General features: G+C 43.7%; 1 protein-coding gene and 2 non-coding genes across 3 annotated transcripts in view; 1 reads left to right on the top strand and 2 right to left on the bottom strand.

Annotated features, from left to right (window-relative positions):
• The window catches only part of dnmt3bb.1 (DNA (cytosine-5-)-methyltransferase 3 beta, duplicate b.1), a 28,374-nt gene extending 21,101 nt beyond the window's left edge, over positions 1–7,273 (top strand). Inside the window, exons 16-22 of the mRNA XM_018756595.1 lie at positions 244–389; positions 2,118–2,208; positions 2,845–2,993; positions 3,898–3,983; positions 4,233–4,302; positions 4,843–4,961; positions 7,132–7,273. Of these exons, the coding sequence (XP_018612111.1) occupies positions 244–389; positions 2,118–2,208; positions 2,845–2,993; positions 3,898–3,983; positions 4,233–4,302; positions 4,843–4,961; positions 7,132–7,273 (803 nt within the window). The remainder of the gene's footprint in view (positions 1–243; positions 390–2,117; positions 2,209–2,844; positions 2,994–3,897; positions 3,984–4,232; positions 4,303–4,842; positions 4,962–7,131) is intronic.
• A 6,058-nt stretch (positions 7,274–13,331) lies between these two features.
• Positions 13,332–13,529, bottom strand: LOC114909924 (U2 spliceosomal RNA). The gene has a single exon (XR_003797477.1). It is a non-coding gene; the product is annotated as a U2 spliceosomal RNA (small nuclear RNA).
• Positions 13,530–15,815: 2,286 nt separating this feature from the next.
• On the bottom strand, positions 15,816–16,006 carry LOC114909942 (U2 spliceosomal RNA). The gene has a single exon (XR_003797493.1). It is a non-coding gene; the product is annotated as a U2 spliceosomal RNA (small nuclear RNA).
• Between the last annotated feature and the right edge of the window lie 3,918 nt (positions 16,007–19,924).

Here is a 19,924-nt window from a genome sequence, read left to right on the forward strand (position 1 = left end):
TTGTCACTCCCTTCACACTGCCATGATGCAACATGTATGTTCTTATCCATCTTGTCCTCCTATTTAAAATGCTCTTGATTGTTAAGCTTTTTACTGCAAAATCAAAGCCTGACTGGCAAATCCCTAGTTTTCCTTTTACCATTCAAGCACTGTAAAAATTGCATGACACTAAGGCATTAAGTAACTTATTGATGAATGCTGAAATTGTCTATTATGTGACTTTTATGGATTTTTGCCTGCCAGGTTATCTCGTGCTACGTGATCTTGGTTTCAAGGTGGGTCAGTACGTAGCGTCAGAGGTGTGCGAAGATTCCATCTCAGTGGGAGTTGTACGACATGAAGGAAAAATCCAGTATGTGCACGATGTGAGGAACATTACCAGGAAGAATGTAAGTGGAACATTATAAGAGCAAGATGGCGGGTTAATGGGAAAGGGGTGCTGTGGATGCTGAATAGGGGGCTATTTGTGGGCAAGGTAAGACTTATTTTGTGCCTCAACAAGGCCTGGACTTCAACATCTGCCCCTTTGAGAACCAGTGATGTCATGATCTGAGAAAGGAATTGTGTTGTTAAGACATTAATGGGGGAGAGAACTTCCCACGTTCCTCTGAAAGGCTTTGTTACAACATAAAGCTACAAGGATTTCCAAGCCTTCACTCAGCAGAGAAAGTAAAGCCCCCAATTGGAAGTTACTGTGACATGAAAGAAATATACAGGAGTCTCAAAGCTCATTATCACTGCTTTTGTCATTTTGTTAGACCCAGAGCAGCATTTAAGTGCTAGAGCCTTTGTGTGTGGACTTTGGTACCACTGCCTGCACATGCAAACAAATGTTTGATGACTTGTTTATGTGTTTACACAGATCTTTGGCCTGTCTACGGGCCTTCCGCCTCTATGTCTCAGCCCCAACACTAAAACTCATGGCTGCCTCTTTGTTTGGACTGATAAAGCTGTATGGTTAAAAAAATCAAATCCCCCTTTGCTTACCCTTTCAGCTGTTGTTTGCCCAGCAGGAGCCCAGACTCTCCCGTCTCTTTATGTAGCCTTCTCACCCTGTCGTGGAACCTTAGCTCTGCCTGGGGCTGCGGGTAGCTAAAAAGCCTCGCAGGCGTGTGCCGGGTGGGTTTTTGTGTTCATACAGAGACCGCTGGAGGGGAGCAGCAGAGGGTGCAACAAAGAGGAGGTGAAGGGTTCACAGTTTTGGCCATTAGATCCAAAAAACAAAGTGCAAACTCGGACGGAAGTGGGGTGGTGATTCTTATCTTCATGGTCAGGAGGGTGTGCTGGTGCACATTCAAGCTGAGCTTGTAACTGGCGTTATGACTGTGTTGCACTATTCAGGTTCAAAGTCCTGGTGTTTTAAATCAAGTGAATCAGCTGAACACTTTCTCCATTTAGAAGATCGAACCAAATGTGACGGAGCAGTAACTGTACCGGAACAGTGAAAACGTAAATGAAGATATTTCCAAATATTATAATGCTCATCAAATGAATCATTCCAGATTTGCCTTTTATCTACCACCTAATCATTTTTTGAACTGTTAAATAATAAAGGACAGATAAACCTACACAAACTACCCATTTATTCTGCCAAGTTTATTTATAACAAATAAATATAGAATAATTAATTGGCACAATTGTACCGGTTATTGTTTCAACAGAGATAAGAAGCGATAGCAAGTTCCCCACTAGTGTATTCATTTTAATGCAGTTTGAATAAAAATAAAATATCCCAATCAAAACTTAGTAATTAAAAATTAGTTTGAGTGAAAAGTGGTATACCATGTGGTCCACAAGGAATCCCAACTTCCGCTGAGCACATTTGCCTAGTATATACTAAACAGTGTTAGAGAAAAAGTGATACTGTAAATACATTGTGTTTCAAAAACACATCCACATTGGGTGAACAAGATACAGTATATGTCTGCTCCTCATATTTCATGCGGAAAATTAGTTTGGGCCGTTCAGCTTACAACGGCTAAGTCGTACAACAATATCATGAGCTGTGTACGACTGGTGAGGAAAAGGATGGAGAGCTCGTACCCACACTGGCAGGTGGCTCTGAAACAGTTGCCGCAGTTCAGTGTAGACAAAACTGTGACTCTTTTGCTTTGCAGATTGCAGAATGGGGGCCGTTTGATCTGGTTATTGGCGGAAGCCCATGTAATGACCTCTCTATTGTCAATCCTGCCAGGAAGGGCCTCTATGGTAAGGGCACAGAATACATCCTCTACGGCGTTATTCACTTTCACCTTGTTAAGGTGGACCACGAGAAAGGTTTGACGTTATGTATCTTTCATTGTGTAATTGTTCTCTGTTCAGAGCAGAGACGTGACAGCCCTTTGTAGTCTCATCTCTCATAAACATCATTTCTAGTAATCCTAGTTACATCTTCATGGGCCATACAGAATATCAGATTTTCTTACATGCACACATTATGCCATATGTTTAACATGATACAACTAATAAAGTTCAGGACTAATATTCTGTATTCGTGATGGGGATATTAGTAGTTTTAAAACATCTCTTTTGGACCCATTTCTCTCCTGATCTCCTAGAAGTTACATACATTTGTAACAATGCGCTACTTTCATATTTGCTACTTGTATGTCACTTCTAGAAGGAGTGAAGTAATGTAAATGCAAAGTCCTGGTATCAAATACAAGCTTTGATTTAATAATTGCCTGTAGCTAAATATCTTCATGTTTTCTGGAATGCACCTTTGTTTTCTTTAAGTTGCAAATTGATTTGAAGAAAAGAGTCCGCTAAATGAATAAATGTAACTGTACGTGAAATCCTTGTGGTCATTATAGGACTGGTCTTGGTTGAAATTATGTTTGGCAGAGGGCACCGGACGCCTCTTCTTCGAGTTCTACCGGCTGCTAAGTGAGGCCAAACCCAAGGAAGGCGAGGACCGGCCCTTCTTTTGGATGTTTGAGAACGTGGTTGCCATGGGTGTCAATGACAAGAGGGACATTTCCCGTTTTCTTGAGGTGACAACACTAACATGTTGGTGCAGTCATGTTTGATGCTCATTCTCGTGATGGTTTTATAATATATCTTCACCTTTATTTTTATTATACAAGGATATACACACACACACATTTTCTGAAACCGCTTGTCCCATGCGGGGTCGCGGGGAGCCAGAGCCTAACCCGGCAACTCAGGGCATAAGGCCGGAGCCGGAGGGGACACACCCAGGACGGGACGGCAGTCCATCGCAAGGCACCCCAAGCAAGACTTGAACCCCAGACCCATCGGAGAGCAGGACCCGGTCAAACCCACTGCGCCATCGTACCCCCCCTTATACAAGGATAATGAAATTCAATTTCTGCAACCAATGTGGCGATAACTGTCGCTTACATACCTACAAAAATGTTGCTGTAGCCTAATAGGAAGCTGCTAGCTGAACTACTAAGAATAAGCTCATCTTACCCTGCACAGTATGAGGATCTGAGGATTATTTCTCACTCAGTGTTTTCCCTACCACTGTGTGAGCACAGCAGTACCATTATGCTTTGAGAGTTTAGACTCATTTTGTTTTCATGCTGCCCTTACCCCCTTTAGTGAGCAGCTGGAGAGGTGTGCAAAGTATGACCTTTTCTCGTGATTTCTATGGGAAGCACTGTTGCTTCTACAGTATATAATCGTACTTGTGCTGCAAAAATGGTGAACTTTCATTTCTTCTGAATATTCTAAAACCCAGAGAAGTTAATTTACCAGCATTACATATACGTTTCTGGGACTGAAATAAAAAGTGCACAGGTGTAAGTTCACACTACGCAAATAGTTGGTACAGTTAAAGGAAGCAAAATCAAGTGCGAATCAGTTGAGCTACATGTCATCATCATGTTACTAGGACATTTGTGGATCACTTCATGCATCTCTGTGTTTCAGTGCAATCCAGTGATGATTGACGCCATTGAAGTGTCTGCTGCACACCGGGCTCGCTACTTCTGGGGCAATCTGCCAGGAATGAACAGGTGTGTACATTCCTTGAGTGCCTCACCACGTCTTAGTGTTGTCGTACTTTCGGTGAAACGGTGTCAGGTTCAAAGGGAGGGGTTTCTGCCGGCAGTGCGATTGTGAGTTTCTGTTACTCAACAGTTTAGTCTTCAGCTCAAGTTTTGTTTACTCTTTAATTGATAAACAATGTCTCACGCTTAATTGAGTTTGAGGGGGTTTTCCTTTCTGCTTCAGTGACAAGCCTGTGTGAATTTTCTTTTTCTCAGGCCACTTTGTGCATCAGGGATGGACAAGCTGGAGCTCCAGGACTGCCTGGAACATGGACGTGTGGCCAAGGTAGGTCTATCATGTTCACATGGAGTGCAAGACAGAAGGTGTGTAACTGTCCATGGTGCTGGTTTATGTGTTAGGGGATTCGCTACTGTTGTTACCGAGGAGAAAGGTGATAAATCTGAGTTTCTCCAGCAAAATAAACTTTTATATATATATGTATATATATCTACACACACACACACACGCATATCCTGGAAGTATTGTTACCTGAAAGCTGTAAGTGTAGTGGTTAGGACATTCCAAGGTTCTTGTTTCAAATCCTTCTGTAGTACCTTTGACCAAGTTACTTGCTCTGACTTAAAATAAGAATACTGAGCTTTATAAATGGGTAAATAATTGCCAAGTTAATAATTGTACAAAGGTAACAACATAAATTGCCATGGACAAATGTATGATTGTTTTAAAAGTTAACGTCTGAAAAATCCCAGCTAATCAGTAATAAAAATAATAGAAGGATTGTTGAATTAAAGAGTGAAAGTTGGGAAAAGAGAATGGTATATGAAAATGATGTAGCACACTTTTGCTCTCATGTTCCCCCCACAGTTCGGGAAGGTGCGCACTATCACCACACGATCCAATTCCATTAAGCAGGGCAAAGACCAGCATTTTCCTGTCATTATGAATGGGAAGGAGGACATCTTGTGGTGCACAGAGCTGGAAAGGTGAGCTGAGCTGCAGCACCAGCTCCCATGGTCCAGCCCGTAATAGAAGCGTAGTGAAGCTCAGCTGCTTATTCTTTGGTTGTGAACCGGCCCAGCCACTGCAGGACCAGTGATTTTACACTATACGTTGTAGACTTCTTACAAGCTGTGAAACCAGACGGTAAAATATAAACTACTCGTGCTGCTTTGTGTGTTTAATTATATGCTGGCTTCTCATGTTACAAACTAGAATGAGTGACGTGACTGATTTTTCCAGATTGTTTATTCTTAATTGCATTTTCTATTTTTTTTTTCCTGAGGAGCGACAGCAACTTGTATTTATGTGGCTAGTGGATAGCTGGAAGTAAAGTACACTCGAATACAACGGCATTGTGAACCTACCTTATTTCAGCTTGCTTCCAGTGTTTATAGCTCCTGACTGCTGTTCTTGAGTGCTGATGATCAGTAACATTGTTGGACTCATCCCATAAACATGAACAATGAGGACTGAAAAGCAGTTTGTGGGGGCAGTATATTTTTGTCAGTTGTTTTAATTTCTATATTGTCAAGTTGGAGTGGTACAATGGGTCGCCCTCCTGTGCCACAGCACCTGAGCTGTTTTGGTGTAGATTTGATTCAGCTCAGTCTGTTCTCCCTCTGTCTGCATGGGTTTGATTTATGTGCTCTGGTTTCCTTCCACAGTCCAAAGACATGCAGTTCAGGTTAACAGGATGTACTAAACTGCCCGTAGTGTAAGTGTCACTACACTGTGATAGACTGGCGTCCCGTCCCTGGTTTACCCCCCTTGCTTTGTGCCCACTGACTCTGGGATCGGCTCTAGACCACCATGACTCTGAATAGGACAAGTGGTTAATAGAAGTGAATGAATATGTGTATGCCGAAGGTAATAAAATGTTAAAGTCAAACTATTTGCTGTAGCTATAGCCAAGTTTTTTTTACAGAACCTAGTCTATAAACAAAACGAGGTACGTCTCTAAGCATCTATTGTGTACATCAAGGGTTCTGTAGCTGGGGCACATGCTTCCGTTGAGGGTCTGTTAGTGGGCTTCAGGGTGTTTATGAAGTGCATTCTCGGTTTGAAAACCCTTAAGTTAATGCACTAGGTCCTGAATTTACAAAGTTGGGATGAGAAATCTGTTAAATTGATTTCTTCATAAATTCAACCACTATATCACAATCAACAGAAGCTCAACACATATCTATCAGTGTAATCTTATGCTAGGTTCTGTAAAAACCTCAGATAAAACTGAGTGAAAAAAGATGGGAGACCAGATCATTGCAGGACATTTATTAACATTAAACAACACATTCAACATTTTAGCATCAGTCCACTTTGTTTTCTTTATGATCAGACAATGAAGGCATAGTAACAGATAAACATAAATTTATTCCCTCAAAATAATCACTTGAGTTAAGTTCTGTAAAAGTCTTACATAGAGCTATAATAAAGATACTGTGAGGCTTTGAATATTCTGTTAACTTTCACTAGCTACATTAAAACAAATTTAAAATGAGAAACTTTTCACAAATTGAAATTTGAAACTGACCAACATTGCCCATATTTATATGAACAAGGGGTCAACAACTGAAAAAGTGGTTGTGGGCATAGTGTTTTTTCTTAAAATTTATTTCCAGGTGTTTTAATGTAGCCACTCATCATCATTAACCGCTTGTCAAATCCAGGGCTGCAGTGGTCCAGAGCCTATCCTGGAAGTGGAGGGTTTGAAGCAGGGTAGATCGGATCATCCCAATGGAATCACACACAAACAAAGGATGTTGGACCAGTACAAGTACCTAGTTTTCATTTAAAGAAATGTGGCATACGTAGGTCCTGGAGGCTCTCTATCAAATGCAGTCTTGCCCCAAGCCATGGATCCACCTCCTGACAGCTCTCCTTACAAAGATGGATTATATGAAACATTGTTACAAAGTTGCCTGAACTGTAACACTACACAATGACTCACTGAGTTATTATAGTCAAACAACAATGAATCTTCTTCACTTAAACAGCTTTTGTGCACAGCTACCTAACTCAGGTGCAGATGATTCAATGGAAAAAAAGGACCAAAAAGGGACATCTGCTAGGTTAATGGTCTTTGTATTTTGCTCTGTGGTCAGTTCACTAATCTTCATTCTAATCCAAGTCCCTTTTACGTACGCTTCCGGACAGGATCTTTGGCTTTCCAGTTCACTACACAGATGTGTCCAACATGGGACGTGGAGCCCGGCAAAAGCTGCTGGGTCGCTCCTGGAGTGTCCCAGTAATCCGACACCTGTTTGCTCCACTCAAGGACTACTTTGCCTGCGAGTAGAAACTGAGGACAGCCAGTAGCCCGTGCTGTGGTTCCCTGAAGCCATCGTTTGGGATTCGGGCCGTGTCCTTCCTCAACAACGGGAGCTGGATACAGCTGTGCCCCGTACATGCCGTCTAAGGCCACGCACTGCTAAGCCTTCCACTGAATTCGTGACTTGTAGAACTGCCTTTTTAAAACCTCACTGGAATAACATCCCACTGGTGGTTTTTTCCAAGTTCCAGCAGATTTCCGCGGTACAGGAAGCATCCTTAGCTGTGTTGCCTGCCTACTGACAATGTTCAATCAGCTTACCTCGTCTATCAGGCTCAGCAACATGCAAATATCTTTCAAGGTTGCCTACGTTAATGGTCTTTGATGTTTTTATACTGCATTTTAATATTTAAAAGAACATTTTTACAGATGAATTTATAATCTGAACTTTATACAAATCATTTACCAAATTACTTTTTTAAAAGACATTTTTATATTTTTTGTTAAAAATGTGCATTAAAAAGGATAAAAAGTTATTGAGTAGTCTGAGACCAAAATGTGGAAGAAATACACTCACTGGCCACTTTATTGGGTACACCTTGCAAGTACCAGCTTGGACCCCCCCCCTTTTGCCTTCAGAACTGCCTCAATTCTTTGTGGCATACAGTAGATTCAACACGGTGCTGGAAACATTCCTCAGAGATTTTGGCATCCTGACATGATAGCATCACGCAGTTGCTGCGGATTTCTCGGCTGCACATCTATGATGCGAATCTCCCGTTCCACCACATCCCAAAGGTGCTCTATTGAATTGAGATCTGGTGACTGTGGAGGCCATTTGAGTATAGTGAACTCATTGTCATGTTCAAGAAACCAGTTTGAGATGATTTGAGCTTTGTGACACGGCGCATTATCCTGCCGGAAGTAGCCATCAGAAGATGGGTACACTGTGGTCATAAAGGGATGGACATGGTCAGCAACAATACTCAGGCAGGCTGTGGCGTTTAAACGATGCTCAGTTGGTACTAAGGGGCCCAAAGCGTGCCAAGAAAATATCCCCCACACCGTTACACCACCACCACCAGCCTGAACCGTTGATACGAGGCAGGACGGATCCATGCTTTCATGTCGTTTATGCCAAATTCTGACCCTACCATCTGAATGTCGCAGCAGAAATCGAGACTCATCAGACCAGGCAACGTTTTACCAATCTTCTATCGTCCAATTTTGGTGAGCCCGCACAAACTGCAGCCTCAGTTTCCTGTTCTCAGCTGACAGGAGTGGCACCTGGTGTGGTCTTCTGCTGCTGTAGCCCATCTGCTTCAGGGTTCGACGTTTTGTGCTTTTAGAGATGCTCTTCTGCATACCTCGGTTGTAACGAGTGGTTACGTGAGTTACTGTTGCCTTTCTATCGGCTCGAACCCGTCTGGCCATTCTCCTCTGATCTCTGGCGTCAACAAGGCATTTTCGCCCACAGAACTGCCGCTCACTGGATATTTTCTCTTTTTCTGACCATTCTCAGTAAACCCTAGGGATGGTCGTGCGTGAAAATTCCAGTAGCTCAGCAGTTCCTGAAATACTCAGACAGGCCCGTCTGGCACCAAGAACCACGCCACGTTCAAAGTGACTTAAATCACGTTTCTTCCCCATTCTGATGCTCAGTCTGAACTTGAGCAGGTTGTCTAGACCATGTCCACATGCCTAAATGCATCGAGACGCTGCCATGCGATGGGCTGATCAGATACTTGCGTTAATGAGCGGTCGAACAGGTGTACCTAATAAAGTGGCCGGCGAGCGTATATTGGCTACTGACATCACCGTCACTGATTTTAAAAGTTAACAGTACGTCACATATTCCTGGGAATGAAGACTAGAAATTAAACTGGGTAAATGAGAGGTGAGCATGTTTAATCGATCCATTCCATGCAGATGCGGTTGAGGATATCGTTGTCAGCTTTAGCTCGGCCCAAATTCATCATACTGATCAGTGCTCCATTCGGTCTCCGGAATCACGTCCGTGTAGTTTTTAGAATGCGATGAAGAGATTATGTTTTCATTGTTGGAAAGTAATGTTTACAGTTTCAGCTGGTATAGCGTGAATAGCTACTTTTGATACACGTGGAATGTAAAAGTATACTTTGTCTCTTTGGGGATAGTACATTGTTATAATTCACTGTGCAAAGACTGAAGTACTGTATCTTTGAGCTTCTTAAAATATAAAGATATTTGGTCTATGGCACATTTCAAGTGTCTGATGTCTAGAATATATCAGTTTACTTTTTTGTAGTATGGATACACGCATTTCAGTGGAAACAAACATGAAAACTAGAAGGATGTCTAGAATAGAACTTACTGTGATTTACTTACCTTTTCAACATAGCTTAGGTTAGTAATTTTGCCATAAAATAACAACAAAACCCTGTTTTTAAGTCGTACTTGTTTCGTTGTCTTTTTACACTGAGGTGCTACTTTTTGTCTTTTCAACTCCTACGTTGTATTGTTCTCTTCGTTACACTTTAGAGTGTAGCCAAGTGTGCTGAATTTACAGCCAAACTTCTCAATTTAACTTTTTCTTCTTTTTTTTTTTTCTCTGTAGTCTGTTTTATAGTTTCTGATGTTGTCTATACACTATCATGTGCATGTACTGTATGCAACAGGGGTGGACAATTCTGGGCCTCATGGGTTACAAGGGAGGGTGGGCTTTCCACTCTCAGCTCCTGATTGCTATATTGACAGCATCCCTTCAGCCGCTACTTAATGTGTCAGCACTAATTAAAAGTACTAGAATAGAATGCATCCTCTAAAACCTGTAGAACTCTGGCCTTCTGAGGCCAGAGTTGTGCACCCCTGATATACTGTATCTGGATATATGTGTACTGAACGCGGTAACTTTTTCCAACACGTAGCATCTTTCACAAGCATACTTCTATTTTTATTCCAAGAATAAAAGAAACATTTAGAAGAGCAAGTGAAAGTGACTGGATCCTGAGATTACAATTCGGTAGGATGTTTTCTCTCAACTTTTTAGGGAAACAGCGTTCCTTTTCCGTAAAATACGCCCCTTACCAATAAACAGTAGTTTGACCCAATTTGTCTCATTCCTGACTTATTGTACCACACCGAGGCCAAAGCAGACAACCTGCAGATTTTAAAAACTGGACCCTTCACAAAGGGGATGAGTAGGTAGCCAGAGGAAGAGGAGTGGTAGGGAATCATCAGGTCCTGTAAGTATCTGGGTATTTCAGTGGATGGCTTCTGCTGTTCTCTGGGTCCGTTATCGTAAGCATTTTGTTTTTTTCCGTACGTACAGGTTTCTTCAAGAATATTATTTGTTACTTAGTTGATGCTTTTATGTCTGACGGCATTCTTACGGCAATCTACCCACTTATGAGCCTTAGCACATTTACTGGGACAATTCGGGGAAAGTACTGCGCTTACAGGTACTGCAAGAGCAGCAGAAAGTGGGGCTTGATCCAGTGACCGCGTGGTTACAAGTTGATGCCACTCTGTGTAACACTATCTATATTGGGAGAGGGAGAGGGGGGCTACATGCTCACTGCTTTTCTCGCATCTTATCGTCCACCTCAAATACATACACCGGAGTACAGGTCTCAGCCGACAGTAGAGCAGCTGGAGCTGCTACTTTGGATCCGAAGGTGCCCGGTTCGAATGTCACCCTCGAACAAGATACTTCACCTAGGCTGCTCAAATAAAAAAAATACCCAGCTGTATAAGTGGATAATTGCAGGTAGCCTAACGTTACAAGTCGCTTCGCAGTAAAGCGTCACATAAATCAATATACGTGAATACGCTTATACAATTATGCACGCGGTGCTGCGGAAAAAGTATCCGACCCCATCCTGATCTCTTCTGTTTCATACTAAATTGTTTCAGAAATTAAAACAAAATCTAACATAAAACAAAGGCAACCTGAGCAAACCAGCTGGGCCTGCGTGAAAATGTATTTGCCCCCGTAGTAGATTTCCCTAAATCTATGAAACTGCATTCATAATGGGGTTCAGTTGGACTAGACGCAAGCAGGCCCGATTACCGCCAGCCCCGTTCAATCAAATCAACACTTAAATAGAACTTTTTCAACAGCATGAAGTCGGTTAAAAGGTCTTACACAGTAACACACTATGCCAAAGTTGAAAGAAACTCCAGAAACGATGAGGAAGAAGGTGATTGAAACACCTCGGTCTGGGAAGGGGTACGACGCTATTTCAAAGGCTCTGGGACTCCAAAGAACCACAGTGAGAGCCATTATCTTCAAATGGAAATAACTTGGCACAGTAGCGAACCTTCCCACAAGTGGCCGACCTTCCAAAATTCCACCAAGAGCACAGCGACGACTCATCCAGGAAGTCACGAAAGAGCCGAGGACAACATCGAAGGAACTACAGGCCTCTCTTGCATCAATGAAGGTCACTGTTCATGACTCCACTATCAGAAAGACACTGGGCAAAAATGATATCCGTGGAAGAGCGGCGAGGCAAAAACCACCGCTAAGCGAGAAGAACGTTAAGGCTCGTCCGAATTTTGCCGAAACACACCCGGATGATCCTCAAACCTTTCGGGAGAATGTTGCGTGGACTAATGAGTTGAAAGTGGAACTGTTCGGAAGACAGAGGTCCCGTTACATCTGGCGTAAACCAAACACCGAATTCCACAAAAATAAGCAGCATACCTACGGTCAAGCACGGTGGTGGCAGCGTGATGGTGTGGGGATGCTTTGCTGCTTCAGGGGCTGGGAAACTTGCAATAATTGAGGGAAATATGAATTCCGCTCTCTACCAGAAAATCCTAAAGGAGAATGTCTGGTTTTCGGTCCGTAAATTGAAACTCAAGCGCGACTGGATTATGCAGCAAGACAATGATCCAAAGCATATGAGTAAGTGCATCTCTGAATGGCTCAAAAAAGGCAAAATTAAAGTTCTGGAGTGGCCTAGTCAAAGTCCTGACTTGAACCCAATTGAGATGCTGTGGCAGGACCTTCAATGGGCAGCTCAAGCTCGAAAACCCTCCAGCGTGGCCGAACTAATGCAGTTCTGCAAAAAAGAGTGGGCCAAAATTCCACCGCAGCGCTGTGAAAGACTGATCTCCAGTTATCGGCAGCGTTGGGTTGCACTTGCTGCCGCTAAAGGTGGCACAACCAGATTTTAAGGGGGAAAAATCACTTTTTCACATGGGTGATAGGTGTTGGATAGCTTTTTGCCTCAATAAAAAAAATAAATAAAAATTCAAAATTGAATTATGTGTTTATTCAGGTTCCCTTTGTTTTACGCTGTATTTTGTTTGAAGATCTAAAAGTATTTAGTATGCGATATACAGGAAAACAGAAGAAATCGGGATGGGGCAAATACTTTCTTCAGTGTATACACACACACACACAGTAATAGAAATTATTTGCCAACAATTGTAAACATTTCCAGAAAGAAAAATAGACTTGCAACCCTGCTCTTAAAATAAACCTGTAGCGTGAAGGAGGATGCTCAAGATTTTGGAGAAAAAAAATTAAATTTGATTTAAATCAAATCAGATTTTTTTTTTTCAAAAAAAAATACCAAGCCTGCCACACAAGCCACCGCAGTCCATCCGACGTCAACTAACACATCTGGATAGGAAGAATACGGAGGCAAAAAGTACACTTATCGACTCTGTTGCGGCACTCGATACTATCGTCCCCCAGGGCATGAGTGTCGAAGCAACACGCCTCGCCTGAACGCCACCTTTTCCACGGGGGTTCCGGGCCCACCGACCGACCGACAGACCTCCCGCACTCCACGCGTCATTCGGGCTGCGTGTCCGCGCACTGCTATATAGCCCGAACATAGCGTAACATCAGTACCAAGTTGGCTGAAGAGAGCACAGTCGAGGGCCTGATCTCCGCTAACGGTGAGACAGCCTACAGCGGGCAAGAAGAAGTGCGGCAGCTCGAAAACTGCTGTGCAACCAAGTACAGCATTGAATGCGAGCGAGCGAGAGAGAACGAGCGAGGCACCAGACATAATAAATAGATGCGGAAAAGTCTACAGCCAAGTAGGCTTTACATGACTGAACTCGGCGACAAGTTCATTGCGAAGTCTTATTTTCCACCGCCTCCGTTCCTGGAGATACTGCAACACCAGGTCGATGCGCGGAGTGGACGGCGCAAGCCCCTATTCCATCTCCCTGTTCCAAAAATCAATTTAATATATGGTTCCCAGATAGGGCATGTATCAGGTATTGAACTGATAAGAACAGATTTTTTCTTTTAACTTCAACTTTATTAAAATAAAGATATTAATATCATACACAGTTAAACACAAATGTCAATAAGTTTACAAGTAAACAAATTAAAAACAACGACATTTCCTACGGTTGGTCAACAAAACTTACCAAGAGATCATTACATGAAATACATTGTCACAATACAGTAACATAAAGTCATTCACATACATATACATACATTCAAAAGTCAGAAAAAGGAAAACAACCCCCTTTCTGGCTTCAAAAAGTACAACTGGCCTACATCTGCCACACGCCAACATACCCACGAAAGGACCGTCCCCCAGTAGCAGCCTGACCTGAAACATCATATCACATACATGCATCTCCAAAACATATGAAATACTTCTTCAGGATTACAAAACATTGCCAAACCCCTAAAACAGGGGTGTCCAAAGTTTTTTTGGTGAGGGCCAAATACGGAAAAATAAGCAAAGGCCCGGGCCACACACAAGAGGTGACATATTGACACATGATTACTGTGTGTATTTCTAACTCACCTATAATGTGAAGAACATTGCTCTCAGTGGGAGCAGTGATGCTGTCCTTTGGATTGAAGGATGGCTGGGATGTCAGGAGAAAGTTTGGTGGTTGAGACACGAAGGACTTCACAGAGATGGCTATCAGTCATTCTGGATCTCAGTCTGCTTTTGTTCTGATTTAACAGAGAAAATGTTTGTTCACATATGTATGTTGAGCCGAACAGGCTCATCATTCTTTTTGCGTGGCGTCTCATCAGAGGAAACTTGGCATGATCCAAACTCTGATAGAAGTCAGGGAGGGAGAGAAGCTGATGTTGACTCTTCAGAGAATCATCACATTGCATTTCAATCAGTTCTAACTGCAGACTCTCCTCCACTTCTTCTGCATCCACCAGGAAGGGGGTCGAGAACAGCTTGATTTGTTTTTCAATGACAGAAAAATCTTGAAAACGCTGGTTGAATTCTGTCACGAGAGATGTAATTACAGAAGCATATTTCTCCTTTTTAGCAGAAAGGTCTGCCTTTGGAAAAGCAGACTTGATTTCAGACAGCGCAGGGAAGTGTGGCTCCATCTAGTGTTGAAACTGAGAAGTGCAACAGAGTTGAGCTCAAGCGCCATGTGCGGGCCATATTCAATTATATTTTCAGAATTTGCTGCGGGCCAATAAAAACTGACCCGCGGGCCGCAGTTGGCCCGCGGGCCGTAGTTTGGACACCCCTGCCCTAAAACATAAGATCAAAGTAATAAACACCAAAAGCACATACACATATGATAAGTTAAATTCATCGATATCAGAAACCAGGTAAAAGTCCACAAGGTAAGCAAACGAAAACAAAGGCTCCTTAAATCCTGTGAACGAAATACCATGCACATAAAATGGACACGTATTAATTAAACAAGAATACGTATAAGAAAGAAATTTAATAAATATAGAAGGGGTTAAGACACAAGAAAGTACAAAAAAATATTTCACACACACACACACACACACACACACACACACACACACACACACACACACACACACACACACACACACACACACACATTTTCAGAACCGCTTGTCCCTTACGGGGTCACGGGGAACCGGAGCCTACCCGGCAACACAGGGCGTAAGGCCGGAGGGGGAAGGGGACACACCCAGGACGGGACGCCAGTCCGCCGCAAGGCACCCCAAGCGGGACTAGAACCCCAGACCCACTGGAGAGCAGGACTGCGGTCCAACCCACTGCGCCACCGCACCCCTCTAAAAATATTTCAAAGAGATGCAATTCCATAAAAGCAGATGTCCATCTTCATAACTTCATGGTGAAATTAAGCAAGGTTTAGCAGAGAAAAACCACACGACCAGGAATCCTGAGCGCTATACCATGGGAACTCTTGCCATGCTTTGATTCCAGCACTGGGAAACGAACTGGACACAAAGACTTAGAAGGGATGCGATCCATCCTGAGCGCGCAACATGTTCCCTTAGCAGTTACACACACACACACGTCGCTGCTGCCACCTTGCGGTCGGTTGACGAAGTGTTGCAGTTTGACAGGTCGCCCCTACAACGACAGCCAGTGCGAAGGCGCGTAAGAAGCACTTCTTGATCCATTCATTCATTCAACACTCTTTATATCTCAAGAAACAACCCTTCATCACACGCTTTTTACATTTCACACGAGAAGAAAAAGAAGAGCCTCGATACAACAGCTACATAAAGCCACATACGTGACGCTCACGCAAAGCGACAACATAGTATGAGACGCACCACTCGAGACTTCTTAGTAAGAGATGAGCGCTTCTGTTTTTTAACAGGACATTTTCCCCCTGGGAGGGGTACACCGTTCCTGGAGATACTGCAATACCAGGTCGATGCGTGGAGTGGACGGAGCAAGCCCCTATTCCAGCTCCCTGTTCCAAAAATCCATTTAATATATGGTCCCCAGATAGAGGACGTATCAGATATTAAACTGATAAGAACAGATACTACACTTGATCTTAGCCAAAAGGCCGAGAAGCGATACTGAGACACGGAACGGGCTGAGGACCGCCTTCTCGGCCATATAAAACCGGACCAAGGGGACTCGCTGTTGCCGCTTCCAAAGCAGAGCCCTAGCAAGAATGAATTCGCTGTCAAAAGCTGTCATGTGCATCTTGCAACTTTATTTTATGCCACATTCTCGTGCAGTACGCCAGTGGTAAAACACTGCGAGCTCGTTCATATTATCATAAGCTGTGACGCACACCAATGCAATTTCAGAAACGTTTCAACCGGATCATAATTGTCGGCAACCACAAACGAAAGTAAAACGTGTATCAATAAAAACGTCCAACTAACTTGCAAAGTAAAAAATGACAACAAACACATTAATATTTCACATAAATTGCGGAAGTACACTGCCACGTGACTGGGGTCAACTTGCGGGGGGCGGGGAAGGCGAAGGAGCGCACAACTCCGCGTTAGCGGTCAGTTTGCCGATCGCGAAGAAGTCGCGCGCACGGAGTGGTCGCGCGCGCGCGCGCACTCGTAGAGCTCCGTCCGTCTGCATTTGTACGCTACAAGAAGCGCCCAATACACATCACGAGCGCTTCCGGAAGGAATCTGACGATAATCGCCGTTAATCCACTCAATTCATGGTTGGATATTGATTCCAGCGGTGCTTCGTAATCATCATGCCGACTTTTAAGAACGTGACAGAGTGCAAAGAAAACCGCCTTTGGCTCGGAATTGGACTCGACTCATCCGTGGGATGTCAGCTCCATCACACATAACTGTAACACGTCCGGACTGAGGGCATTGGTTAGAAACCTTGCCATGATACACACCGCAGTCCTCACTTTCCAAAACCATCAAGACGGATAGGACTCCAAACCACTAAGTAGTCGTTTCATCTTTTGCTATGATGATGATGCACGATCAAAGTAACAATACACCCATTTTTGTACCCATATTAGGGTTAGGGTTAGGGTAATGGATACGCATGGAGATTTCCAGTAAAACACGAAACTACACATTTTTACACTACTCTGTCTGAAGTCAGCCTGTAGTGTACTCATTCCACGCCGACTTGTTACCCGAATCTGTAGTGCCCGGCTTCAAGGTGTTTGTGACCGTTCTGGTAACAAAAAAATACCCTGATGTATGTTGCGAGTTTAACGGGAAACGTACAAGTGCTGCGAATCACTTCAAGGTACCGTTATAGTTATTGCAGCACAATGAATGATACCGCCGCCCTCTGCACTGTTAATAGTCGTTACTCTTGAAGTCGGACATACCCACTCCATACATTCTATCTCCCTGGCTACTGTACATCGTATCATTTCTCTTATATTATATTAGCGCAGGAAAAGAGCACCGTAGCCCAAGAACTTCACCGTACCGTATTCGTCGAACAGACAATAAAAGTACCGTCTTTGTTTTTGCTGCCCCCCTCCGGCAATTCGGAGCAAAGCAGATTTTGTCGCTCCGTAGTACCCTTGAACAAAGGCACCAAAGGCCGAATTGAAGAAAACAGCCGTATGAATGTGTAAAACGCTGTAAACTGGACAAAGGTGTCATGTGAAGATTATTATTAGTTATAATAATCGCATACCAAGTGAAGGTGCTGACCGTAGTTTTGCTGCCACCGGCGGAGGGAAGGTCAAATCACAGCAGCCGCGTCCTAAGTTTGTTTGTGTTAAACTCACCGAACTCGAATTGTTATGAACAGATCACGATATTTGCCGACGAGGAAAACTTTACTGTTTCACTGTGTGGAACAGTAATGTCTCCATTCAAAATTTCTCTCGCTTGAGCCAACAAAACAACAACTGTGTGTGTCAGCAGAGACAAGCACGGGGACGCAGAGACCCGGTTGAATGTAGTATCATGGAGGACACTGACTGGCAGCCTGAAAGTTTACTCTTAACATTTTCATTGTTCCCGAGGAAAGAGTTACATGTGCGGAAACAGAGGCTACGCGAGCGAGGTTCTCAGTCAGTGGCGTTCGTTCGCCTCCATCTCGGACTCCTGGGCCTACTACGCCGGGGCATTTAACCCACCTGCAGGGTCGCCGCTGTACCGGCGTGGACAGTTCAGTTCCGTCCGTGAAAAGCGCTTTCGTCGTTTGTCGTCCATGGAGCACGACGCGATTCGGCTCCGACACAAGTGCTCGTGCTCCTTCCGAAACATTTATCACACACCGGCGGCGCTTGGCTTGTTGTTTTGTCCTCCGGCCGGCGACGGTCGAGCGGCAGGGACAACGGCGACCCCGGGGTGTCCCACCAGCCCGGGTTTCTTCGGTGTCGCAGATAAAAACAGCAACTCGGGGTAAAAAAGAAAAAAGACAGAACAGAAGCGGACGAAACGAACTAAAAGGATTCCGTTAAGAAACACACGGAACTGACTGCACTGTGTGTGGTCTTTGTCCGCATTCACTTCGCATTGATTCACAGTCGCACCCTCGACACACTGACCACAGACAGTCTCCATCGCGGGCCTCCTACAGGATATACATTTCTTTAAATATACACGACATGATGATACATTTTGTGGTTTAAACAATGTTACGCACACCTAGACTACATGAATGATGATGCAGCCAAACACTGATGCTGTACACGAGGACAATGCCATGCTGCTGCCCTAACCGTACACAACAAGTTGACCTCGTGACTCAGCAAAAAAATTCGCCCCACGATCAACACACACGCAGAGTCGAAGCGAAGGACTCACAGTTATTTATAGTGATCGAAACTGTACTCACTGACGAGGCTGAAGCTGTCCTGTGCCAAAGCGGTCCATGACGATTTGTCCAAACGCTTACGCGGGTCGCGGTGGCACCGTGATTCCTCCCTGAGGATGGCCTTGAGCTCTACCCTTCTTGCCTTTGCCTTTGCCTTTGAGGGCGGGGAGGCGGGGTCCTCGGCCTATTCTTTTTCATCATACAAGAGACACCGAGACACCGCCCCCCCTACACACACACACACACACACTGCGTTCTGGGTGTTCCCCGGCGCTTTTTGCAGTTTGTAGTATCTCGTACGTATCCTTGGCGGAGTTCTGGAACTTTCTCACAGCATAAATCCCCAACCCAGATACACTGAAAGGGCGCCGTTATAACCAGCCCGCACAAGAAAGATGGAGCAGAAACGGCTTCACGAGCTCTAAAACATTTAAAAACGCTTGCCACTCGCCAACAGCTTACTAATCAACAAACCCTTTTTTTTTTGTCCCACAATAAAACTCTGGAGTTCATGATCTTTTTAAATAGTCCAGTATTAGTCATTGGTCAATATTCCAGTCATTTCTCCGTTCAGCAAGAGCTGTACGCAGACAGAAGTACCGACAGGAACGAATAATTAAGAACGCAACCCTGCCGCTGTACCGTTCGCTACTGCGACACAATAAAGACCACGAAGGGTTACGCTGCAGTGGAAATTTACATCCCAGTTCACCCCCTTATTTTAGCAGATGCTTTTCTCGGAAGCGCTGTGCGGGTCGGGGTTAAAAAAAAAGAAAAAAAAAAAAAAAAGTGCATTTCACAACTGATTTTCTTGTAATTTCATCGAATAAGGTTATTTAACTTTTCATAAATGAAAGACGTAATTTCAAAACGTCTATTAAGGCAGAATAAATAACTGTTTGCAACCAGACACGAATTCATTGGGTCCAGATAAAAAAAAAAAGAAAAAAAAACAACAACAAACCCTAGGACAATACCCCCTAGCTAGGACCAAAACGGTATTGTCCTACACTCTATTAAAATACTGCAATATTCAAAAGCTCAAGCACAAAAACACATCCAAACGATTTTATCATCAAAACCTTTCTCTTCACAAACACGGCAGAGGTTTTTCACTCATCCAAGCACAAACTCATCTTTCCGAATACAACAAGAAGGAGTGGAAAAAACATCGGAGTTTAAAAACGGGTATGCCCTACAGGAACAAAAATTGGGA

Source organism: Scleropages formosus, chromosome 2 (assembly GCF_900964775.1).
Source record: "Scleropages formosus chromosome 2, fSclFor1.1, whole genome shotgun sequence".
In the NCBI taxonomy this organism is placed as follows: Eukaryota; Metazoa; Chordata; class Actinopteri; order Osteoglossiformes; family Osteoglossidae; genus Scleropages; species Scleropages formosus.